General features: G+C 39.7%; 1 protein-coding gene across 1 annotated transcript in view; it reads left to right on the top strand.

Annotated features, from left to right (window-relative positions):
• The window catches only part of LOC147441885 (fasciclin-like arabinogalactan protein 10), a 7262-nt gene extending 417 nt beyond the window's left edge, over window positions 1-6845 (top strand). Inside the window, exons 1-3 of the mRNA XM_086528284.1 lie at window positions 1-633; window positions 724-924; window positions 4938-6845. The exon at window positions 1-633 is cut by the window's left edge and continues 417 nt beyond it. Of these exons, the coding sequence (XP_086384410.1) occupies window positions 385-633; window positions 724-924; window positions 4938-4979 (492 nt within the window). The 5' untranslated portion in view covers window positions 1-384 and the 3' untranslated portion in view covers window positions 4980-6845. The remainder of the gene's footprint in view (window positions 634-723; window positions 925-4937) is intronic.
• Window positions 6846-22116: the final 15271 nt, after the last annotated feature.

The raw sequence follows: 22116 nt of genomic DNA, 5'->3' as shown, positions 1-22116 counted from the left end.
TGCAGAGACCGTGTGGGTGCTAGGTTTTTGACCCCGAGAGAGAGAGAGAGAGAGAGAGAGAGAGAGAGAGAGAGAAGCCGATGCAATGTGTAGCAGAGAGGAGCTAAGGGACCCATGATGGGCGGAACAGGGCCCAGCCCGTGAGGGTGCCGCTGGAGCAGGGAGGTGGTGCGACAGTGGCGGAGCGCTGCTGGGGCTGGAGCTGGAGCTTATGAGAGCAGGGCAACCCCTTGCCCAGGGGGAGGTCAGCAAAGCGTAGTAAGCTGGGGAGAGAGAGAGAGAGAGAGAGAGAGAGAGAGAGAGAGAGAGAGAGAGGGGGGGGGGGGGGGGGGGGAGAGGGAGAGGGAGAGGGAGAGGGAGAGAGAGAGCTAGCAGCCTAGCACCATGAAGGTCGCCCTCCTTGCTTTCGCCCTGCTCCTCTCTGTGCTCTGTGCCGCTATAGCCAACAACAACATCACAGACATCCTCGCTTCTCACCCTAGCCACTCCACCCTCAGCAGGCTCTGCAAGGAAACAGGGGTCGCGGCCGCCATCTTCTCCAGGAGTACCATCACTGTTTTGGTCCCGCCCGACTCGGTTCTTGACCCCATTGTCCACCAGTACTCCTCCGACTCCAACACTATGTATGATGTTGTAAGCTTCCATGTCCTACTCGACTACTTCGACACTGCCAAGTTCAAGGCCATCACCAAGGGCACTACATTGAGCACCACTCTCTAACAGACCACTGGCCAAGCGGCTGGCCAGGATGGCTTTGTCAACATCGCTGTGAAAGGCAACACTATTCATATTGCCTGCACAAATGGTGGCATGTCCATTGTTATCAGCGTTTTCAGCATCAGCACCGTCCTTATCCCTAATGGAATAAGCGCACCGGGTCCTGCGGCCGCTGCTCTTGTCAATTTCACCGAGATCTTCATCCAGGTATCTGTTGCAACCCTTATGTGCATGCTTGATGTTTGGTATGTGTGTGTAATGTGGAAGGACTTGTGCATGCAAAAATGTTTCACACACTAGCATTTTGGATGTGATGTGATATTTTGCATTTGCCTGCAAGCATCGGGGTTTACGAGGAATGGCAAGTTAGCATTTGATATGATCTTTTACATTATTGGACTTTTGGGTAAAAGATTTATGCACCTTTTATGGATGTTTTTGGATGTTTAAGGCTTTATGGATATTAGCATTGCATAGGTGTCGAACGAGGTGCGGAAGTCTGTCCCCCACGAAATGCATGCTCTCATGTCATGTGGAAAGATGGCATGCATGTATGTATGGATGTACATATATGTATGTGCATGTCGATAAAAGGCATGCTTATGATGGTATGCATCATTTAGCTAGAGCATCAGTGCTCCTTCAAACCCTGCCTATGTTGTGTCATATTAGTCCATTCTTCTCCATGATAGTTGTTAGAGCTATAACTTGTTTTAACTTTGATGCTTCTCATTCGTTTTTCTGCGAAATCACACCAAAAACTACAACACTTTCTTGAGTCTCATCAAAGCTACGGGCGTGGATTCACTCCTTTTGAAGCATGATACTCCACAGCCATTCTTAGTCATTACGATTGAAGTATTGATTATTAGTGGGGACGTAGGAAACTTTTTTTTCTTGCTACGATTGAAGTTTTGCTTTATATGGGTTGTAGGGAATGGGTAAGAAAATTGTATTGCTATAAGCTAATTAGATGGTAAAGAAAGGAATCAAAAGCAAGACGTTTTCAAAATAGTTATGGCCTTCTTTTTAGCTTTGAGTAAAACGAGGACAAAAAATTGGCAGGCTTGATTTCATCGAAAACAAAGAAGAATGGCGGAAGCAGGCGGCCTCGACCTTAGGGCAGTTCGAGTGCGCCTCTGAGCTCTCTCTCGACCTCATGTGAAAATAGACAAAAAATGAGTAAATGAGGACAATAAGAAAATAATAGAAGTTATTGCTAAAATATCGTTGCACCCAATATTGTAAGCCATCATACAATCAAGATCGACAGTGAAAACACCAAACAAACGACGGAGCAACTCTTCACAATTTAAGATACCGGAGCTTCTCATGGCTAGGTGAGGAAAGCTATGAGGTAGGCAATGCACAAAGTCCACGCGGTCAAGGTAGCCCGTGCAAATCAGCTTTCCAAAGGCAGGATCTATCGGTGTCACATGACACATCCAACCCTATGTGTCCGTGGACAAGCTACAACATGATTAGGGTTCACTCAGTCCAGTCAGTCTAGATTTAGAAGTGATATGGCACTTTTGTGAGTCTATTCGTAGACCATGCATGCCCAGTCACTTAGTGTAGATGCATATCCTCTAGTTGCACACAACATGATCATCAGTATTCCCTTCAGAATTCATCAGATTCAATCAGGGGAATTTTCCAGTGCATTTAGCCTATTTTACCTATTTTTTGCATTTTTCACTTATTATTTTTAAGTGACATTCCAAAAAAAGTAGGTAGGGCAATTTTGATAGGTTAATATATAAGCAAACGTAAGTTAGCACTCAATGGCAGAAAAGGCAGCAGGAGCTCCACGCTCAACAGGCACCTTCTCAGCAGGAACCATCAAGAACTCATCAAGCACCCCCTCAGCACTCACCTAAGCCTAGCGTTTCCATCACCATCAAGACCCCATCCTGCCCTGGCGTTTCCAGCAGTTCCAGATTGCAGAAGCTTCCCTTTCATCTAGCGTTTTTACTCCCAAGCATCATCGCCAACATTCCAATGGCCTAGCGTTTTTGGATTCCATTAGCCCAACGTTTTGGTCAACCTCAGCCATAGCGGTTTTGGATTTCAGCAGCAGTTCCAGATTGCCTAGCGTTTTGCTAACGATCCCCAATCTGTCAACGTTTCCTATTTTCAACCCATTCTACAACAGGAAGCTCAGTGTTTTCAACCTTGAAGACAACAGCAGATTCAGCCCTAAGTACATGCAGAAGACCCCCATTTTCAGTCCTCGAAAACGCAGCCAAACCAATCATTTTCAGCCACCCAAAACAGCCCAAAGATTAGCAGATTTTCAGCAGTTAGAAAACCACAGATTTCAGCCCTAAAGTCGTCTTCGTCATCACCAGCATAGTTCCAAGTTGCATCAGTCCATTGCATCCGCATTGTACCACTTTGTGCAATCAAATAGTAGACCACTCTCACCAGTCTGCTTATAGTATCATTGGTAACATGGAAAAGTGCGCCCATGATTTATATGAAGCTCAACCCAAATGTTAGGTACAACGGAATGAATGTTTGAACTTTGCTCAAGATGAGTGCTCCATAGTGTGCTCAAGGTTCCTTTTTGTTCTTATGGAAGGGAGAGCCTTCCGTTCTTAATGAGAGAGTGCTATTATCACGAACAAAGTGAGTGGATACTGTGCGTGCAAGTGTATAAGACTGAGAGATAGAGAGAGAAGAGAATACGACACCAGAGACGTAAAACCCTCCTCAAAGTGAGTAGATACTGTGTGTGCAAGTGTATGAGATTGAGAGATAGAGAGAGAAGAGAATACGACACCAGACACGTAAAACCCTCCTCTGAAGGCCCCACTCTGGTTGGCGAGAGTGGTCTACTTATAATTGCACAAACTAGTACAAACTGAATGCATGTGTCTGTTGGCTATGGGCTGAAATCTGCTGTTGCCGAAAACGCTATGGAAACCGTTGATTTTGCTGGTCTTTAGGGTTGAAAATTTGCATCTAATGTAGGGCTGAAAATTGATGATCTTTGGGCTGAATCTGCTACCCTTTTAGGGTTGAACCTGAGGCTGCTTCATTGCTGAAAAACGTTGCTATAGATGGCTGTAAACGTTGGTTCGACAAGGGCTAAAAACGCTAATTGATTCACGTTAGTGGATGAAAACGCTAGTCTTGTGGTCTGGATGGCGATGGGACTTGATGGGAAAATGCCAAGGCTGATGTCTGGCGTTGCTTCTTGAGGAAAACGCTAGGAGGCTCTGCTTGGGGTAGAATCACCTAGAGTTGGGAGTCTTGCTTGAGAAGTTGGTTGTTGAGAGATGGAGCTCCTGCTGCCTCTTCTGCCATTTAGTGCTAACTTGGGTTTTTTTTAATATTATCTTACCCAATTTGCCCTACTCAGTTTCCAACAAAAGTCACTTAAATTAATAAGTAAAAATTGTCAAAAATAGGGAAAATAGGCTAAAATCACTGGAAAATTCCCCTCATTGATTCTGATGGATTTTGATGGGAACGCTTATGATCATGCTGTGTGCAACCAAAGGATATGTATCTACACTAAGTGACTGGTCATGCACGGTCTGTGAACAGACTCACAAACGTGCCAGAACACTTACTAATCTAGACTAGCTGGACTGACTGAACCCTTGTCGTGATGTAGCTTATCCATGGACACATAGGGTTGGATGTGTCACGTGACACCGAAGGTGTTCAGTTGATAAAGCTCAAGGCTTGGCGTGCAGAAAGAGACCAGAGTAAGCGTGCCCAAGATATAGATACACAATATGTGTTATCTAAAAAGCTACGAAGGAAGTTACAAATTATGTAGTTGTTTGCAAGTATTCTTGTTTATGAATGGGTTTGTCTTTACACATAAGCAGACTCGAGTATGGCCATCAAGGAGATTGTGATTAACCTCAATGAAGGGACAGGGAAAACAAACACACTTGGTTTTGTTATGGGGAGAGAAGGAGCCAAATGACATGTTTTTTTATTTATGTATTTTATGTACACGGCAACCATATGACATGGACATCCCATTTTGTTGATTGTAAAGTATGAGAAGCATGACATATTAGCACTTGGAATGTAGTTTGGTTTTGAGGGTTCTTAAGTTAATTTGGTAGACTACTTCTTTTACGTTTTCATTTTGTGTTTTTTTCATACATAATCGCCTATCAATGTGGACATTGCCTTTTGGTAATTGTGTGATTAGACTATGTGATTGGAGGTTTCCTATGTACTATGATATGCAGGTCATACGATGTTGTGGACATTTTTTTTGGAAAAAGAAATGATGTGATGAGAATCCTATGTGGGAGCCCAAGAAAAGGGTGTACTAAGTTTTTTTGAGAAAGAGCTCTCCGTACAAAGGAGGTTTTGGCGAAATTTTTAAGATTTATATTTTATGTACAAACTCAAAATTAAATACAAATGGTACTTTTTTAAAATGTGTATTTTGCTTAAGCATAGACGTGCATTCATATCATATATAATTATTTTTGTTCAAAAAGATTAATCTTTTAATGGGTTGTTTTGTAATGTGTTTTGATTCGATGAGTGAAGTTTTTCATGGTTGTTTAAGAGTATGCATTATTTGTTATTTAAAGAACAATCCATTTCATAAGTGTGTCTTAAATCCCATGTAAGAAGCCTACTAAGTAGGTGGCTAGTATCATATGTTTTGAGATTGAGATTTGTATCAGTTTACATGGCAAATGCTATTCGTTTTTTGACAAATTACATTGAAACGATTGGTTTATTTTAATTTAGTATTCATTATATTTGTTGCTTTTCATGGTTTGTTCGCTTACCACCTATTGCAAATGAAAACACACTACAATGTACACTTCTGTTCATTTGTAGTTCAAAAATATATTTTTGCAAAAGCATGTGCTTCTAAAATTGTTATGTTACTAGTATACATAAAATAGTGGGTCATTACATTCCGTACGAAATCCGTATGAGGAGGGATGGCTCATTGAGAGAATGTCTGTATCTTGTCCGTATGTAAGGGGTAGGTTAGCATGTAAGATACCGTACATAGGGGGGTTTCTCTAATTTTGATGCACGCAGGTGACATCCCCCCATTATTAATAGTGAATCCCGCGGGGGTTCACTGCAAGCTCATACACACGTGCGCGTGCACACACACATGTTTGTGATTACTGGCCCCACCCCACCGTTGTTGTATTTGGTTGGCCAGTGTGTGAAACTCCACAAAACAACACACACACGCACACACACACTGCTTTGTCTCTTTTGGTGCATGTCAGCTTGACTCTGTGTTGATCACAGGATCCCACCCACTCATCAAGCCCACCACTTGCCTCAGGCACTTGACTTTTATGCACCCAGTAATGCAAGCCCACACCTACTTTTCGCAGGTTTCACTTTTTTGTTGCAGTTTTGTTTGCTTTTGCCTCTATCTTTTGCTTGCAAACAACGTGGAGTAGTACTCTTAGAAGTTAGCGGTGGCTTAACCTCGACATTGCAGCTTATAGTAGACCCACCATGCAAAAAAAAAAAAAAAAAACACACACACACACACGTCATATTGTTGTGACCCCAGTTACCAGTAACCAGTACCAGTACTAGTAACCATTACCATTACCAGTTACCAGTACTGTGTGATTGATTAAAACATGCACTAGAATTTGAGTTTGGCATTGCTTAATATGTATGCAAAATTCTTTTGTCCAAATGCCTATTAAGGGGCACAAAATTCAATTGTAAAGCAAAATTTGGCTATTCACGAGCCATGCATTTTCTTCATGTGTGCTATGCTTGTGTAATCATTTTCATGCATAAATGAACTCTCATTCCACAAATTTTTTGGCTTGTGCATGGTTTGATGCTTGAGTTCATTGGCATTTTTATTGTTCCAAATCTTTTTGGCAAGCATACGAGCTTCATTTGAGAGCTACAATGATGATGCATTCATGCTTGATGGAGAGTGCGCATTAAAGTTTGGATTTGACATTGCTTGTATCTTTTAGTGCTTAATTTGAATGCCAAATCATTGTATAGCACTAAAAATTGAGCTTCTTTGAATGACCATGGGAGAGCAGTAAAATTTTAGGCTTGTGATTGATCTTGAATTATTTTAGTGCTTGTATTGAATTTCCATATGCTTAAGAGCACTAATGATTGACTTCGTTTTTGAAAAGTGATTGGCAAAGTGGGATTCCATTTCAGATGAGCTTTCATTGATCCAAGGCCGGGTGTCGTCATTGCATCATAGTGCAATATTTGGCTGCTTAGAGCCATTCCAATTCTTATGATTAAAAGTTGTATATGTGCTAGCTCATAGCTTGGTCTAAAGTGAATTTTTTTTCATTTGACCTAGTGTTTACCCAACTTTTTTAGAGCTTTCAAGTACCAAATTTGGCTATTGAGAGTCGTTTACTTTCATTCCATTAAAAGTTGAAGTCGTCTCTAGCCCATAGATTGCTCTTAAATAGAAAATCATGTGAGCTAGTTGGTAGTCAACTTTTTGGAAAGCTTTAAATTGTAATATTTTGGCTATCGAGAGCCACTTCAAATTCATTCAAAAATTGCATTATTTCTAGCTCATGGCTTGTTTTTAATCTTCACTTTCATTTGAGCTAAAAATTAATCAACTTTTAAATCATGCATGAGAGGTTGTGAAAAATTGAAATTTTGCTTATGTAGAAGCATTTTATCTCTCATTGTTGATATGTATGGATAAAGTTGCTAACAAAGAGCACCATGTGCATAACCAAAGGTACTTTTTTCCCTTGGGTTTTTTGCCTTTTCATATTTGGGTAACTGAGACCCTAGCTTTAGGTTTTCATTATTGTTTTTTTTTGTGCATTTGGCTTTGAATAAATGGCTTTTGTAGCTTGTGTTTACACTTACCTTCAAAAAGCTTGGATTGTAAATAAAAGGGTAAAGAGACTTCTCTACACAAAATGGATGCTTGCTCAAGGATGCTCAAAAGAGCATGAATAGGTGAAATCCTTCCATGATATTGCTCTTTTGTTTATCTCTCCATTCCCCATGCTTGGATTAAGTAAATTTTTTGCTTCTAAGCTATGGTTCTTTCATTTTCAAAAACTAGGGATACTAAAGTTTTAGCACTTTGCTTTGTGAATATTAACTCATTAAAAATTTGGTTTTATGTGTGTTAATCATAGGTAATTGGCCTTGACCTTAAGCTAATGTAGGATCATTTCTTGCTAGTCCTAGACTCTCACTAATAGTTTTAATACTCCATTCATTTTTAACATGACCTAGGGCTATGATTAGGCTTTAGTCTCTTAGTCCATTTGCCATAAGCACACTAATTATGGAAGCAATAAAGAAGTGTTAAAAAAAATGAAACAATGAAGAAAAAAAATGTCAAGAGAAAGTAGCAAAAATGCTACTAGACACATGAAAAGAAAAATTTATATGTTATGTTGTGTCTTGTGAGACCTAGCGCCTTATTGGCACTTGGCAGGCAAGGGGAATCACCTTGGCTCGCTTGGTCAAGGCCCTAAACCAATGCCCTGTGCTGATAGGGGTTAGCCGTCGCCTTGGTAGGCTAGTAGGCTTTTGGAACACCTTCTTGGTAGCCGAGAGTCATATCTAGACTTGCCTTGGGGTGGTAGCCTTGTATTGTGCTTTACTTTTTTGTATGAATGACAAAAACAAAACTTCCATGAGCTTCAAAAAGCTCTGATAATGTACTAATAGATTAGGAGTTTTTTTTTAGCCCACAGACATGATAGACTAGGATGCATTATTAATATTGGTCCCATAGATTTTAGGCTAGTAGGTTGATGAACTTTCATTAGCTTAGGGTCATAATTGATTGCTTGTGTTTCATGCATAAAACTTAAATTTCAAGTGGTTTAATCTTCATAATAGTTTGAGTGTTTTTTTTTGCTTTATGTTGCTGGGATGTGCACAATATTTCCAACTCACATTGTATAAGGTCTTGGGCTCATCGGGAGTTCTAGAGAACTCAAACTTAAACCCATAGTAGAAGGGATTGTGGTGCAAGACTTTATAAGGAAGCCTTTATGCAAGGAGGCTTCATTCTTGGGTATCCACTCTTGAGGATCCACTTTTGAGAGCTCTCTCTCTCTCTCTCTCTCTCTCTCTCTCTCTCTTGAGTGTTCACTCTATGGATGGCTTAGCCTTGAGCTTAATACCCATGCTGAAGAGGCTAGTGCTAATCCATTGTAATTAGAGAACCATTTCTTAATCTAATCTCTACTTTCTTCACTAGTCTACTTCTTCTCTTATTAACCAAGATATCCACTAGATGAGATCTGCTAGTGTGGTCAATCTTAAACTCAAATTCAAACTCCTGCAACTCTAATACCCATTTCATGATACGTCTCCTTGGCTTTAAATGTAACACCACTTTATGCAGTAGACTGTTGAATGTGAGCACATAAAATATACAAATAATTGAAACTCATCAAAGCTTAAGTAGTTAAGCAGATGACTCATTGTTTCTCATGCACCCACTAACATTGCCATCTTGTGAGGTCCCCTCTCCGTCTCATCTTGATAGAATTGGAGGACACCTGACGGTTGCTAGATCCTATGCAGAAGCAAACAAAAACTGGCTAAGAAGAAAATAAAGAATACCAGTGGATTGTCTCTCATCACTTAGTGAGTTGAGTCCAAGCCACCAGTGAAAAGGAGTCTAGCTCCACTCCACAGGGGAAGCGTAATTACGTACTATCGATCCTATTCTCATCTTCCAGGAGGAGAAGTAACCTCAGTGCCTTTTTTCCTATAATTTTCAGAGGCACTTACATCAAGTTCCTTCGACTCTATCTTAATCAGCTATCTAATGATGTACTCTATTGTGCAGGGTAGAGAGTTTCCGATTGATCGAGACCACCCGTCTCATAGGCTTTGGCAACCTGAGCCAAGCCTCTACTTTCCACCCCGCACTCACACAAATTCTTTGTGTGGCCTAATTACTAACACATTGTTGTTCAACACTTAGGCTCCTTTTTATGGTTTCCATCACAAATTCGTTTAGACATCCCTTCAAACATTGTCAAATCGGCACCAAAACATATCTTTCCTAGGAAAAAATACTAAACAAACAATACTTCATTAAAATTCCAATGTCTTAGAGTCGTGAGGACCTCTAGCGAGTGTTAACTCCACCCGCTGTCAACTGGCCGTCCATACAACTAGTCCATGATTCCACCCAATTCATGGAGTAACTCTCCGGGTAAAATCATGTATCCACCGCATAGAAAGCAAGCCATGGATATATCCACCGCATAGAAATCAAGTCGTGGATTTAGCTCCTACGATAACTTCACGAGCTACCACCCTGTGACCAGTAGGGGGTTCATACTAAATTGACATTGCAATAATGAATGAAATTTGTTTGAGATAGTTTTTCCTACCAACCATTCTTTCCTACTTCCAAACAGTCTTTCCATAAAACATTTCTTTCCTATTAAATTTAAACTTAAACTTAATTAAAACCTTTAAAAATACCAATGTCGTTGTCTCAGTTGGATTTCCAACATAGTTCGGGGAGTTTAAACATTCTTAAAGTTATCGTAATGCAATGCTTGCGTAAAATAAAAAAATAAATTCATCCTACCACATAAATTTCCTCTTCAATGCCTCGTGAGATGACTGGATTTTCCTCTCTCATCGGTGCTTTATCGTTGTTCACCATGTTGCTAGTTCCTGCCCTCGTGGTCGTTAGCACCACCAAAACGTGTCTTGGGGGCCATATCTCAATACTAGGATTAGTTCTTTCGGAGAAACAAGAGACTATGCGTAATTCCCACAACAACCAATGAGAAAACTTGACAAGGAATAATTGTATTCTTACACGTAATGCTAGATTAAATGACAAGCCTTCACAACTGCAAGTATGTAAGCTAACTCAAGGATGCAACGAGATAATTATTTCTTAATTACTCATAAACTCATCCTAAGATTATCATAACCAAAACTTCCCTCGTATGCAACATGAGATCAAGATTAATGTACTAACTAGATGCATCATTATAACATACAATGCTAGACTATAACCATGCAAATACCAAATATAATAGATGATTAATTTTCACAAATCATACACAATTTGCTAATGCAACACAATATCCTAGTTATACACCTTTTTGTATGCAAGAAGTCTCATAATTATGCCCCAATTTCATTGGCAAATCAAGGGTTTAATTCCTTGATTAATCTTGAATTTGGGTGCATTAAAAAAATCTTACCATATCTTAGAGAATTATAGGTGAAGAACTTAACAACATAATTATGCACAACATGCATAACTAGCAATGATGATTATATGCATAAGCTCATGCTTAATTAAATGGAAATTAAATATCTTTAAGAAGCAAGGTGCTCCTTAACCCAACAATGGAAATACAATCAATGGATGGAAACCATTGACAGTACCCCACATATAATAGAGAATAGATTATTTAATGTTGTAGCCAACTAGCATAATTAAGCTCGACATAGGAATCCTCTAGAGAAAAGAGGCTATGGAGCAATAGGATTAACATAAATATAATTAAATTATCCTTAATTAAGATCTTCTTTGTGTGTTATGTGATGTAGAAAAGCTTCACAAAAGATTGCTCCGACAGCAGCACTTCCTTGCACTGTCTTGGGAATTGTGTGTGTAAAATTGGGTGGGAATGCCCCTTATATAGGCTTCTGGGATTTCTTGATGGCCAAGGCTTGCCCATACCTCCCTTTCTCGCCCCCTCTTGCCAAAAAAAGAAGTAGAGGTGTCACAAGCCTCTCACTAACCACTAGAGGTGTCCCCTTTTTCCTAATTAAGTGATACACCTCGCTGGTCCATACTTAGCCTCCATGCCACACTCCCACACTTGACCCAACACTTGGCACAAGACTACCTATACACATGACCCATGGCCATACATGATGGGGTTACATGCCCATGCATACCCATGCATGCACATCCACATACATGCCATACACATACCTTATAAAATGCTAACCTTAGGCTAACTTGACCTATACTAACCCAAATTTAATTCTGAAACTTGCTAACTTGAGAAATCCATGCAGCTAACTGATATGACTACCTGCCACAAATAGCAGCTTTCGATGTCCGGACCCTATTTTTAAGGAAACCTGGGTCGGTACACAATTTGACGAGCCGGTCGACCCTAGACCATGCCGGGGGTCAAAAACTTTCTATTTTTGAAAAATTTTCAGAAAAAACTAAATATGACCAGAGTTAAAAGTTCTACAAGGATCATAACATAAAAATGACATCTGATCACTAAAACCTGCTTAAAATAGCATCTTTTTCCAAAGTGATATTTGGACTTAAAATTTTACATAGGTAACCCTCTTCTAGGGCAGGTAGAGACCTTACACATCTCCCTCCCCCTTGCCCATTAGCTCACGATGTCTCATGCCCTTTTGTCCTTGCTTTCCTAGCCTATCAGCATTACCCCCTGTCCTCATGCCCTTGTTGCCCTAGCCCGCCAGCATGCCCTCTTGCCGCCCTCCCCCCTCCCTCTTTTTCTTCCTCTCTTGTTTCCTGTGTGCAGCGCCCGGGGGATTCACCAAGGAAAACTTATCGCACCACGTAAGTACAAGGGAGGGGTTTTTCTTTACAAGTTACATAAACTTATAACTTAGGGGCAGACCCCCAATAATTTATCTCTCCCAAGCTTAAAAATAAGGGAAGGGGTATCATATTTCGAGGGGGGGGGGGAAGTGAGAAAAGGGAAAAATGAGAGGAAGTTTTTGTGTTTCAAAATCATGGCTTCCCAAAAGAGTATGCCCTCAAACTTGTGAGTCAATAGCTACAAAGGTACATGCAAGAAATAAAATGGCTTTGTATCAATTTCTTGTTTTGTGATTATAGTTCATTTGTTGAGGAATGAAAGCTATAAAGAGTTTGTATAGGTACAAATTTACACGGAGAACCTAACACAGCATTATAACCATGTTTTTTTAGTAATTTAGATGGTCAAGATTGGATGAGTAGCTAGAGTGCATGTTGAACGAGCACATAGTTTGAAAGTCAAACTAAGACACATTGAGGGTACATCTAGTTATCAACAGATGTGGTTCCTTGGTATGTTGCCAATCACTATGTTACATGCTTTTTAACTAGTTTTACTCAGTTAGATCATGTGAGTCCTAAATTTTTTCTGTAAGATAGGGGTATGATAGTTTTCTGCATTGATTGTTGTATAAGCTTAGAAAGGGGGGTCATATTCCCTAATATGAGTCTCATATAGGGGTTTTATAAAAGTTGTATGCTCGCAGGTGGCGTCCCATTTTGTATATAGAGTGATTTCCCGGGGGGCGCAACGTTTTGAGCTTTGACTTCATCTTTGTCATCTTCATCTTTCCTTCGCTCCGTCTTTGTTCATCGTCATAACCACAGACATAGATGGAGGATTTTTCTCTACCATAGAGGGACTCAATGGAAGCCATGTTTCTTGAATCCATGGAACCCACCATCCAACTTGCTCTTTTCTTGATAGATCAAGCGATCTTAGAAGTAGATGTGGTGTGCCTTCATGCCACCTCTATTATTTGCAAGATCATTGGTACTCGACCTAGTAGAGAGAAGGTGCGTAAAGTCCTCCAAGCTCCCCTTTTAGCAGAGGTGGGAAAGATCATTGAGGTTTAACTTCTCAAGCATGGCTACTATCAATGGATAGAGTTTGAGACTTTTGATGTGGTGTCTAAGGTCATTGCAATGAGTCCCCTAGCCATCCAAACAGGCAGAGCTCATTTTTTACAATGGTGACATGGATTCAATCTAGCTACCAATGCTCTTGTGGATGAGGCATACCTGCCCATTTTAATCTATTTCCTTGGCATGAGGAGAGAGTACCTCCCGCTACTTTCCAAGATAGGCTCCATGATATTGGGATTGTCTTGGAGACACCTCATACAAAAAAAATTGTTGTTGTTAAGGCAACAGGCATACCTTCAGTATGCGTTTTGGTTTGAGACACCCACACCCTCCTGAAGGTCATTTGATTAACTCAAGTAAGTGGTGGTTGACTCCATTTGAATGTGGAGTAATAGGCCAACAGTAGTGGGTTCCGTTTTGACATTCTATAGCAAGATGAGCAGATGAATACCCCCTTCTATCTCAGCTTTGCCATCAATATCCTCCCATCCTTCCTACCCCTACACCCCCCTTCCCCCCTTCCCCCCCCCCCCCCCCCGAGTCCCTCTCGCTACCACATCTCCCATCCCACCAACTAGTCCCCCTACTCTATCGTCTACTCCCTCCCAAACCCTACCGCCATCCAAAGGGATAGGGCTAGCTAGGAGGTCTCTTGGAATTGCATTTTCCATGAGCTGCTTGGCATGGGAGGAGTAGCCATACCTATAGATGCCCCAGTTGGTGCAGGCATCACCTTTTGTGATCGTCCCTTGTGGATTGACTAATCGCGTTGGTGAGACTTCTTTTCCTATGACTTCACACAATTCCTTGATGACTCTTCTCTCCACCTTGAGGTGGCTTGCTTCAAATTCCATGTATTGTTTCTAGCAGCTAGAGGGGAAAAGGGACTGGACATAGAGGTTGGTTTCTCCTTCCCACTGTGTGGCAAGGTCATAAAACCTAAAGATGGTCTTTGAAGCTTGCGTTTGAGGTTGGGAGTAAACAAAAGTAGAATTGGTAGCATGGGTGCAACAAATCTATGGAAAAGATGATTTGGACAACCATGCAAATCTCATCTCCAAGCATGGATCCGGTCTAGGATTGAGAGATAACAAAAGTGAAATTGGTAGACTACCTGCAGAAAATCCATGCAAACAAATGATGGTCTTTGAAGCTTGGTGCAAAATTGTTTGCTTGTTTACTTTTGAATTTGAGATCTAGATAATTTCCTAAACTGATGCCTTAGGTTTGGGTCCAGCAAAAGTCTCTAAGGTTTGGATAACCGTCCAAATTGCATGTCTAAGCATGCCACTTAGTCAAGGATTTAGAGGTACTAAAAGTAGAATTTGATATCTTGGATGCACCAAACATAAATATGGTCATTGAAGCTTGGGTTTGAGGTTTGGATGGTTGCGGTTTGGAGTAAACAAAAGTAGAATTGGTAGCATGGGTGCAACAAATCTATGGAAAAGATGACGGTCATTAAAGGTTGGCCTTGACATCTCAATGATTTTCCAAATTTGGTTTGGGTTTGAATTGTGGATGGTCGTTCAAACACTAGCCAACTATTGAGATGCACCCTTGTTCACTTGCTTACTTTTGGGGTTTAGATTTAGACAATTATCCAAATCTGATGCCCTGGGTTTGTGTCTGAGATAAACATGAATTGGTCTAGGATAAATATTGAAAAAAAGTAGAATTTGGTGGCCTAGATGCAACAAACATATTGGAAATATGGTCTTTCAAGCTTGGGTTTTTTGTTTAGATGGTTGTCCAAATCTGGTCTAGGGTTGAGATTTAGACAATTTCTCAAATATCATCATTTTATTTATTGTTGTATTTATTAGAGATATCCGTAGTGTTAATAGTCCTAAATATATGGGTAAGACATCTCTGAATTGTATGGCATAAGGCCTATTATCTCATATCATGAGTTTGTGTCTGAGATGAGTATATGAGGTTTGGACAACCGTCCAAATCTCATCTCCAAGAATGGATCTGGTCTGAGATTGAGAGACAACAATAGTGAAATTGGTAGCCTAAGTGAAAAAATCCGTGCAAACAATGATGGTTTTTGAAGCTTGGTGCACACTTGTTCACTTTTCACTTTTGGGGTTGAGATCTAGATGATTGTCCAAACCTCATGCCCTAGGTTTGGTTGTGATAAAAGTCTCTGAGATTTAGACAATCGTCCAAATCTCATGTCTTAGCATGCCATCCAGTCCGGGGTTGAGAGGTAATAAAAGTAGAATTTGGTATCTTGGATGCACCAAACATATTGAAAAGATGTTCTTTGAAGCTTGGGTTTTGAGGTTTGGACGGTTGTCCAAATTTGATCTGGGATTGGGAGTAAACAAAAGTAGAATTGATAGCCCGAGTGCAACAAATCTATGGAGCTGGTAGCCTTTAAAGGTTACGTTTGAGATCTTGATGGTTTTCCAAATCTAGTTTGGGTTTGAAATTTGAATATTTGAATCACTAGCCAAGTACAGAGCTCGTATAAAGGTGCACCCTTGTTCACTTGTTTACTTTTGGGTTGAGATTTAGACAATTGTCCAAATTTGATGCCCTAGGTTTGTGTCTAAGATAAGCCTGGATCCAATATGGGATAGAGAGTACAAAAAAAAAAACGAGAATTTAGCAGCCTAGATGCATTGAATATAGTTAAAAATGGTCTTTCAAGCTTGGGTTTGCAGTTTAGACGGTTGTCCAAATATGGTCTAGGGTTGATTTAGATGATTGTTCAAATATCATCTCATATATTTTTTAATTCATTAGAGATGTTAGCAGTGTTAATAGTTCTAAATATATAGGTGGCAAGTCTAACCTAGGATTGAGAATTAACAAAGTTTAATTGGTAGCTTGGGTGGAATAAATCTATGGAAAAGATAATGGATTTGAAAACTTGGGTTTGATGTTTAGACTATTTCCCAAATCTATTTTGGGCTAGAGACCTAGATGGTCGTTCGAACCACTAGCCAAATACAAAGGTGGGCACTTTTCCTTAGAGATGTTGTTAGTGTTTATAATTTTAAATATATGGGTGATAGGTCTCTCAAATTTGGCAAACCATCCAAATCTCATGTCCAACCATGGACCCAGTCTAAGGTTCCCTCTCTTTGTTAAGTATGGAACTTGATTTACCCCTTGTAAGTTTTTGTATTAAAAACGCACATTTGTAAGGTCCCCGTTATGAGGAGAAGCCATCGTACATGAACAAAAATCACTCAGCAAAATATTTCTTTTTGCCAGAATATTACAGTCAGACGGCGGTCAGAAAGTGGTTGAAAAACGGTTGGTCGATTGGTCGATGATCGGTATTCAGAAGTCAATGGTCGGTGGCCGTTTTCAAGGCGGACTTGTCTTCTCAAGGGCAACCACACATGGGCGCATTGGAGAGTCCAACTTGGACTTGTCTACACAAGGGCGGCTACACAGCGGCCTCTCATGAGAGAGGGCAGCCCTTTTTGCCTATAAAAGGAGGCCTCTTCTACACACAAAATGCATTGTGATGTAGTGTGAAGTTGATGTGAGGTGGTAAGAGTGAAGCAAGGCGGGAGCTCTACTAAAGGTATAATCCCTTTGTAACCTACTTCTTGTTTGAAGTACTAAAGCCATCGAGTGGTTGCTTTCCCGTGGATGTAACCCACACTGGGTGAACCATGTATATCGTGCTCTCTCTCTCTCTCTCTCTCTCTCTCTCTCTCTCATGTGTGGAAATTATCTCTCTCCATTAAGTAAACTACTATAATATCTACTTAGCTATGTCATATTTCCTAACACTCTTGTGATATAGGCTTTCATTGAAGTGTTATGAACTATGGTTGAAATTTGGACGGCAGTCCAAATTTTTCATGAGAGAGTACCATTGTATTTTTCATCTTATAAGTTTAAGAGTCGGGCGATTTTCCAAAACACAAGAACCACTTCCTCGTCAAACATGTAAGTGGGTGTGAAAGATAGAACGTGTGCCCTCATGAGTTAGCTTTGCTATGCCATAAGGAATTGGTGATACCTTTGGGGAGAGCAAGTCAACTAAGATTTTTTACAAGTAAGTACATTTGCTATCCCCTATCTACGACATGTTTTAGGATTTACAAAGTGTAAACACTTTGCATGTGTTGAGATGGGTATATTTTAGTAGCTTTTTTAAGATAATTAACTTAGTTTAAGAAAATGAAAAAAATCATGCGATTAAGTATTTCAAATGAGTATTTAGGTAACTAGCCACATTGAATTTAGTTCGTGAATTTTCATTGCACCGTCGCCAAAGCCAAAGTGGTGTTTGAAGTGTTCAATGCCATTATCAAATTCTACAACGGATGCCAATAATTATGATGGATAGTTACGATAATAATAGTATTATGCACATGCATTCAAGAGAGAAGGAGATAGAGAAGGGTAGAGATTTAAAATGAGGGTTCAATATCTGTTTCTCTATCTATGAGGAAGCTTTGCCATTGACAAGAAAAGAGAGTGCTCATTTTCTTTGTCTCTCCTTGAATAAACTTGAAAATTAAAGCTAATGTCTATATTGAAATATAGATGGTATGAGATATTGAAATTTAGATGGTATGAGAGGGAGAGACAGACAACTCAGTCTAACATTAAAGCTAATGTTTTGCTTGAAACTTGGTTGCTTTGAAAGGAAGAGATAAACTCAGATAGAGAAAGGTGCATGAGTATGTGTGTGGGGGCGGGCTGAGAGAGAGAGAGAGAGAGAGAGAGAGAGAGAGAGAGATTCAAAATTGAAACTCAAACCTCACCTATGTGTTGAGTGTATGTGGTCATTCGAGGCTGGCTCTGACACCTTCTCTCATAGTTGTGCTTGCCTTGCTTGCTCTCTCTCTCTCTCTCTCTCTCTCTGTGTGTGTGTGTGTGTGTGTGTGTGTGTGTGCGCTAGCAGGTTTTTGCAGGTTGACCTGCTGTTATGAATGGGCTATTGAGATGCTACTCACTTGGAATCCCTCCATTTGCACAGTGTCACTAAATTCACCTCTGCAAATTATGTGCATGAGCTCCACGGGTCGATGCATTGCAGACTCACATGCCCCTTTTTTTGGCTTTCTAAAAGAAGCCTTAGAGGAGAGTTGAGTTAGGCACACTTTCAATGTTTTTAGTGATGATTGAGACTTACCTTAAATGCTATTTTGGTTTTAAAATATTAAATGGATATTTTTATTTCACATTTTGACATGTCTTGACTTTTCTTGTATTCTATTGTTTTAGAATGCTAAAATGAAGTTTCACCTTGCATAATTCCAGTAAATTCTCCATAAACATATATATACATATATTTATTTATTTATTTATTTACACACACACATATATATATTAATGAGTTCTTTTTATTTCACCTTTCATTTCACAACCTCACATGGCCTTGACTTTTCTTGCATTATATAGCTTGATTCTAATCAGTGTTCGAGAAAGTCTCTTTTATTAAGCGGCTTTGCTTTCCTCCATGCAAAGAAGCAAACCAAAAATACTAGCAAAATTTTTGAAATTTGCAAGATTTTTGAACTATTTTCTTGCATATTTCACCATTTTTTTTCCCTTTACGATGGTTTGCAACCGGCTAGTCTCGATTTTCAACCCGGGTCAAGGCTAAGCTCAGGCAATCCTTTCCTGAACATTGATTCCAATTAAACTCAACTTAATGATTTTAACACTTTCTTATTGGTTTAGAAAGCCAACGTGACCCTTTCACTTGTTTAAATGGGCATTGCATTAGGTTTATTGGGTGGCTTTTTTAAAAGGGAGACTTAAAGAAATTAAAGCAATAGCTAATGTAGAATAGGTTCTCACATCATGCTCATTGCTCAATTCTCCACATTGGTGATGATCAAGTCCAACGGACTTGTTTTTTGTTTCTAAGGTCTTTACACAACTGTAAGCCAATGTCACATGTTCATATAAATTGTTAGCAAAGTTCATCGTCGACCTTTCCCAAAAAAGTGAGAAACAACAATTGTTTGTCGATTTCCAAAAGCCTCAAAGAGAATAGGCCCTATTAAGAAGCCTAGTATCTTCATTGAGCTCAATTTTAGGGTCCTCTCCATCACCTTTGTTTTGATACAAGAGTCTAGATCCATGAACATCAAAATTGACATAATCCCTCACATCCAAAACTGTTTATGCTATCAATTTCTTAGCCTAAGGTGAGGTGATTCTCTTTAGTGGTCGCTTAGTAGAGCCATTTTCATCCTCCTCTGTGATGTTAATCCCAAAAATCCCTTTGCAATGTGTTGAAGTTTGATTCATACAAGAGGGATTATATTTCTCATCCAATGGGCTTCTTTTCATTAATGAAGGTCTTGGTCCACACCATTCATGGAAAGGCTAAATGTATTCCCATGTCTATTGCAATTTCCAAAAATATAATTTCTAAATTTATTCACATGTCTATTGTTTTCCTTGTCTATGGTCTTGTTTTTAAAGAGAAGAACATAGGAATGCTCGTGAGAAAACTTTTGATGAAATACTTAGGAAGCTCAACGCAAACAAGGTACTCCATTGATGTATAATCTATGAAAAATAGTAAGAAGTCTAGATGTTTCACTTCAAAGTGATGCAATGATACAATCTACTTTAGCCAAAGAGCAAAGAAAGTTGTGGAGATGATAGCAAAAGACAATGCTTGATTCCATGCCAACGGATTTGAGTCGCCCACAATAAGATTCTATGCGAGGAATAGGAGAGCATCATCTTGCTCAAGAACTTAATGGTGTAGGGCCAACCAAGTAAAAATGTCATGCTCTTGCCCATGTTTAGGCCAACCAAGTAAAAATCCCATGCTCTTGGACATGTTTTTAAGGACAAACTAGGGTGATTGTCGAGAGGATGAGTTTCCTAAACTGTTAGCCTATAATCACCCTTAATTCCTCCTCCTCCAGCCCCTTGAGCAAATCTATTTAGCACCTCCTTTGCATCCTTTGTTGGTAAAACCACACAAGAATCTCTTGAGCACATGGCAATTCATCATTGGGTTCATTGTGCAATATATAAATGAGCTACATACGGCCACCCTTGGCATTTGTTTGGCCACCATACTTCGAGTGCCTTTGAGAACTACCCCACATAGTAGTGAAGATATACTATTTTAGATTGCAATGTAATTTTCAATACACACAATTCTCTCTGACCCTCGTGACTATTGGTGTAACAAACTTTGAGTTAGAGATCTTCCTATAAGTGTATTGACACTCTATCATGCATACAAGGTTAGCATCCAAGCATACATGAGATCCCAACAAAATGCATGCATTGTCGATGCACCTAAAGAGGAGATGTCTTTGAAGGTTGGTTCATGCTCGTTGATTGTTTCAAGCTCCTCTCCAGAGCTTTAGTCTTAATACAATTTTCCAACTCCATTAGCATCCTAAATGGGATAATCCCTCACATCTAGCCCCCTTGATGCATTTAGTTGCTAAGATTCGCACCTCTCAAGTGAACTTCTTCTCTTTAGCAGTTGCCTATAAGAGCCATTTCCAACACCCTCTGATGATAATCCCATAAATCCCTTTTGCAACCTTGTTTGCCCTCTGAGAGGTCTAGTTCACCCTCATTGTGATCTCAATTTCAAGCTCCTCTTTAGTTCTTTAATATTCTTAATACAATTTCCCAGATCCATGAGCATCATAAATGGGATAATCTCTCACATCCAAGACCCTTGACACATTCACCTTCTAAGCTTCCAACCTCTCAAGTGAAGTCTTAAGTGGTCGCCTAGAAGAGCCATTTTCACAATCCTCTCTAATGATAATCCTATAAAGCCCTTATTTACCATAATTTTCAAATCCTAAACCATAACCCCTATATTGTATATCCTAGACATTATACCCTAAATCCTAGATTCTATCATAGATGATATTTCATAAACCATAAAACCCAAACCATAAATCCTATAACCCTAAATCTTGAACCCTAATACCATAAGCACTAAGCACTAAGCCCTAAATCATAACCCCTAAACCATAAACCCTAAATAAAAAACCCTAGGTCTTTTACCCTAAACCTTAACCCTAATGTTGTAAGCCATAAGCCTCAAACTAAGGAATTAAACCCTATACCTTGTGACCCTTGATCCCCCACCCCAAATCCTGAACACTAAACATTGAACCATAAATATTAAGTCTTAAACCATAATTAGGACCGCAGCGTCTAGAAAGCACCATGAGCATTTTCTCTATGTGATTCCTTTCATCACCATCCTTGTGGCAATGATCCCTTTTATATTCATCCTCTTCTTCATGGTATGTTTTTCTTTCATGCTCTCTTCGTATCTACCATCACCACTACTTCTATGCGGCTTTGATTTGTGTGTTCCCTATGTTGTTGAGACTGTTGGGAATGTGTTGTTGATAAGCCTAAGCTCTCAACCCTGAGCTTCAAATCCTTAACCTTAAATCCTAAATATTCACTGCTAGACATTATATCCTAAACTCTAAACTTTAAATGCTAATTTCTATCATAGATGGTATGTTATAAACTATGTACCGTAAATCCTAAACCCTAAGGTAGCCCAAATGTTGAACCTTAATCCTATATCCATAATCCCCAATAACCTAAGCGCTAAGCCCTAAACCCTAAATCATAAACCCTAAGCCCTAATATCCTAAGCCATGAGCCCCAAACTTAGGGCCTAAATCGTAAACCTTAAGAATTTTGACCCTAGTACCAAACCATAAACCTCAAGTTCCAAACTTCCAACCCTTAACCCTAAACCCTAAACTCCATTAATTATAACCCTCAAGTCCAAATCCACAATGTAAATTTCAAACCCTGCACCCTAAACCCTAGGTAGA

This window comes from Adiantum capillus-veneris, chromosome 14 (genome assembly GCF_014529385.1).
Source record: "Adiantum capillus-veneris isolate H3 chromosome 14, ASM1452938v2, whole genome shotgun sequence".
Classification (NCBI taxonomy): domain Eukaryota; kingdom Viridiplantae; phylum Streptophyta; class Polypodiopsida; order Polypodiales; family Pteridaceae; genus Adiantum; species Adiantum capillus-veneris.
Note: the sequence above shows the minus strand (reverse complement) of the source record. Positions and strands in the feature narration are given on the sequence as shown.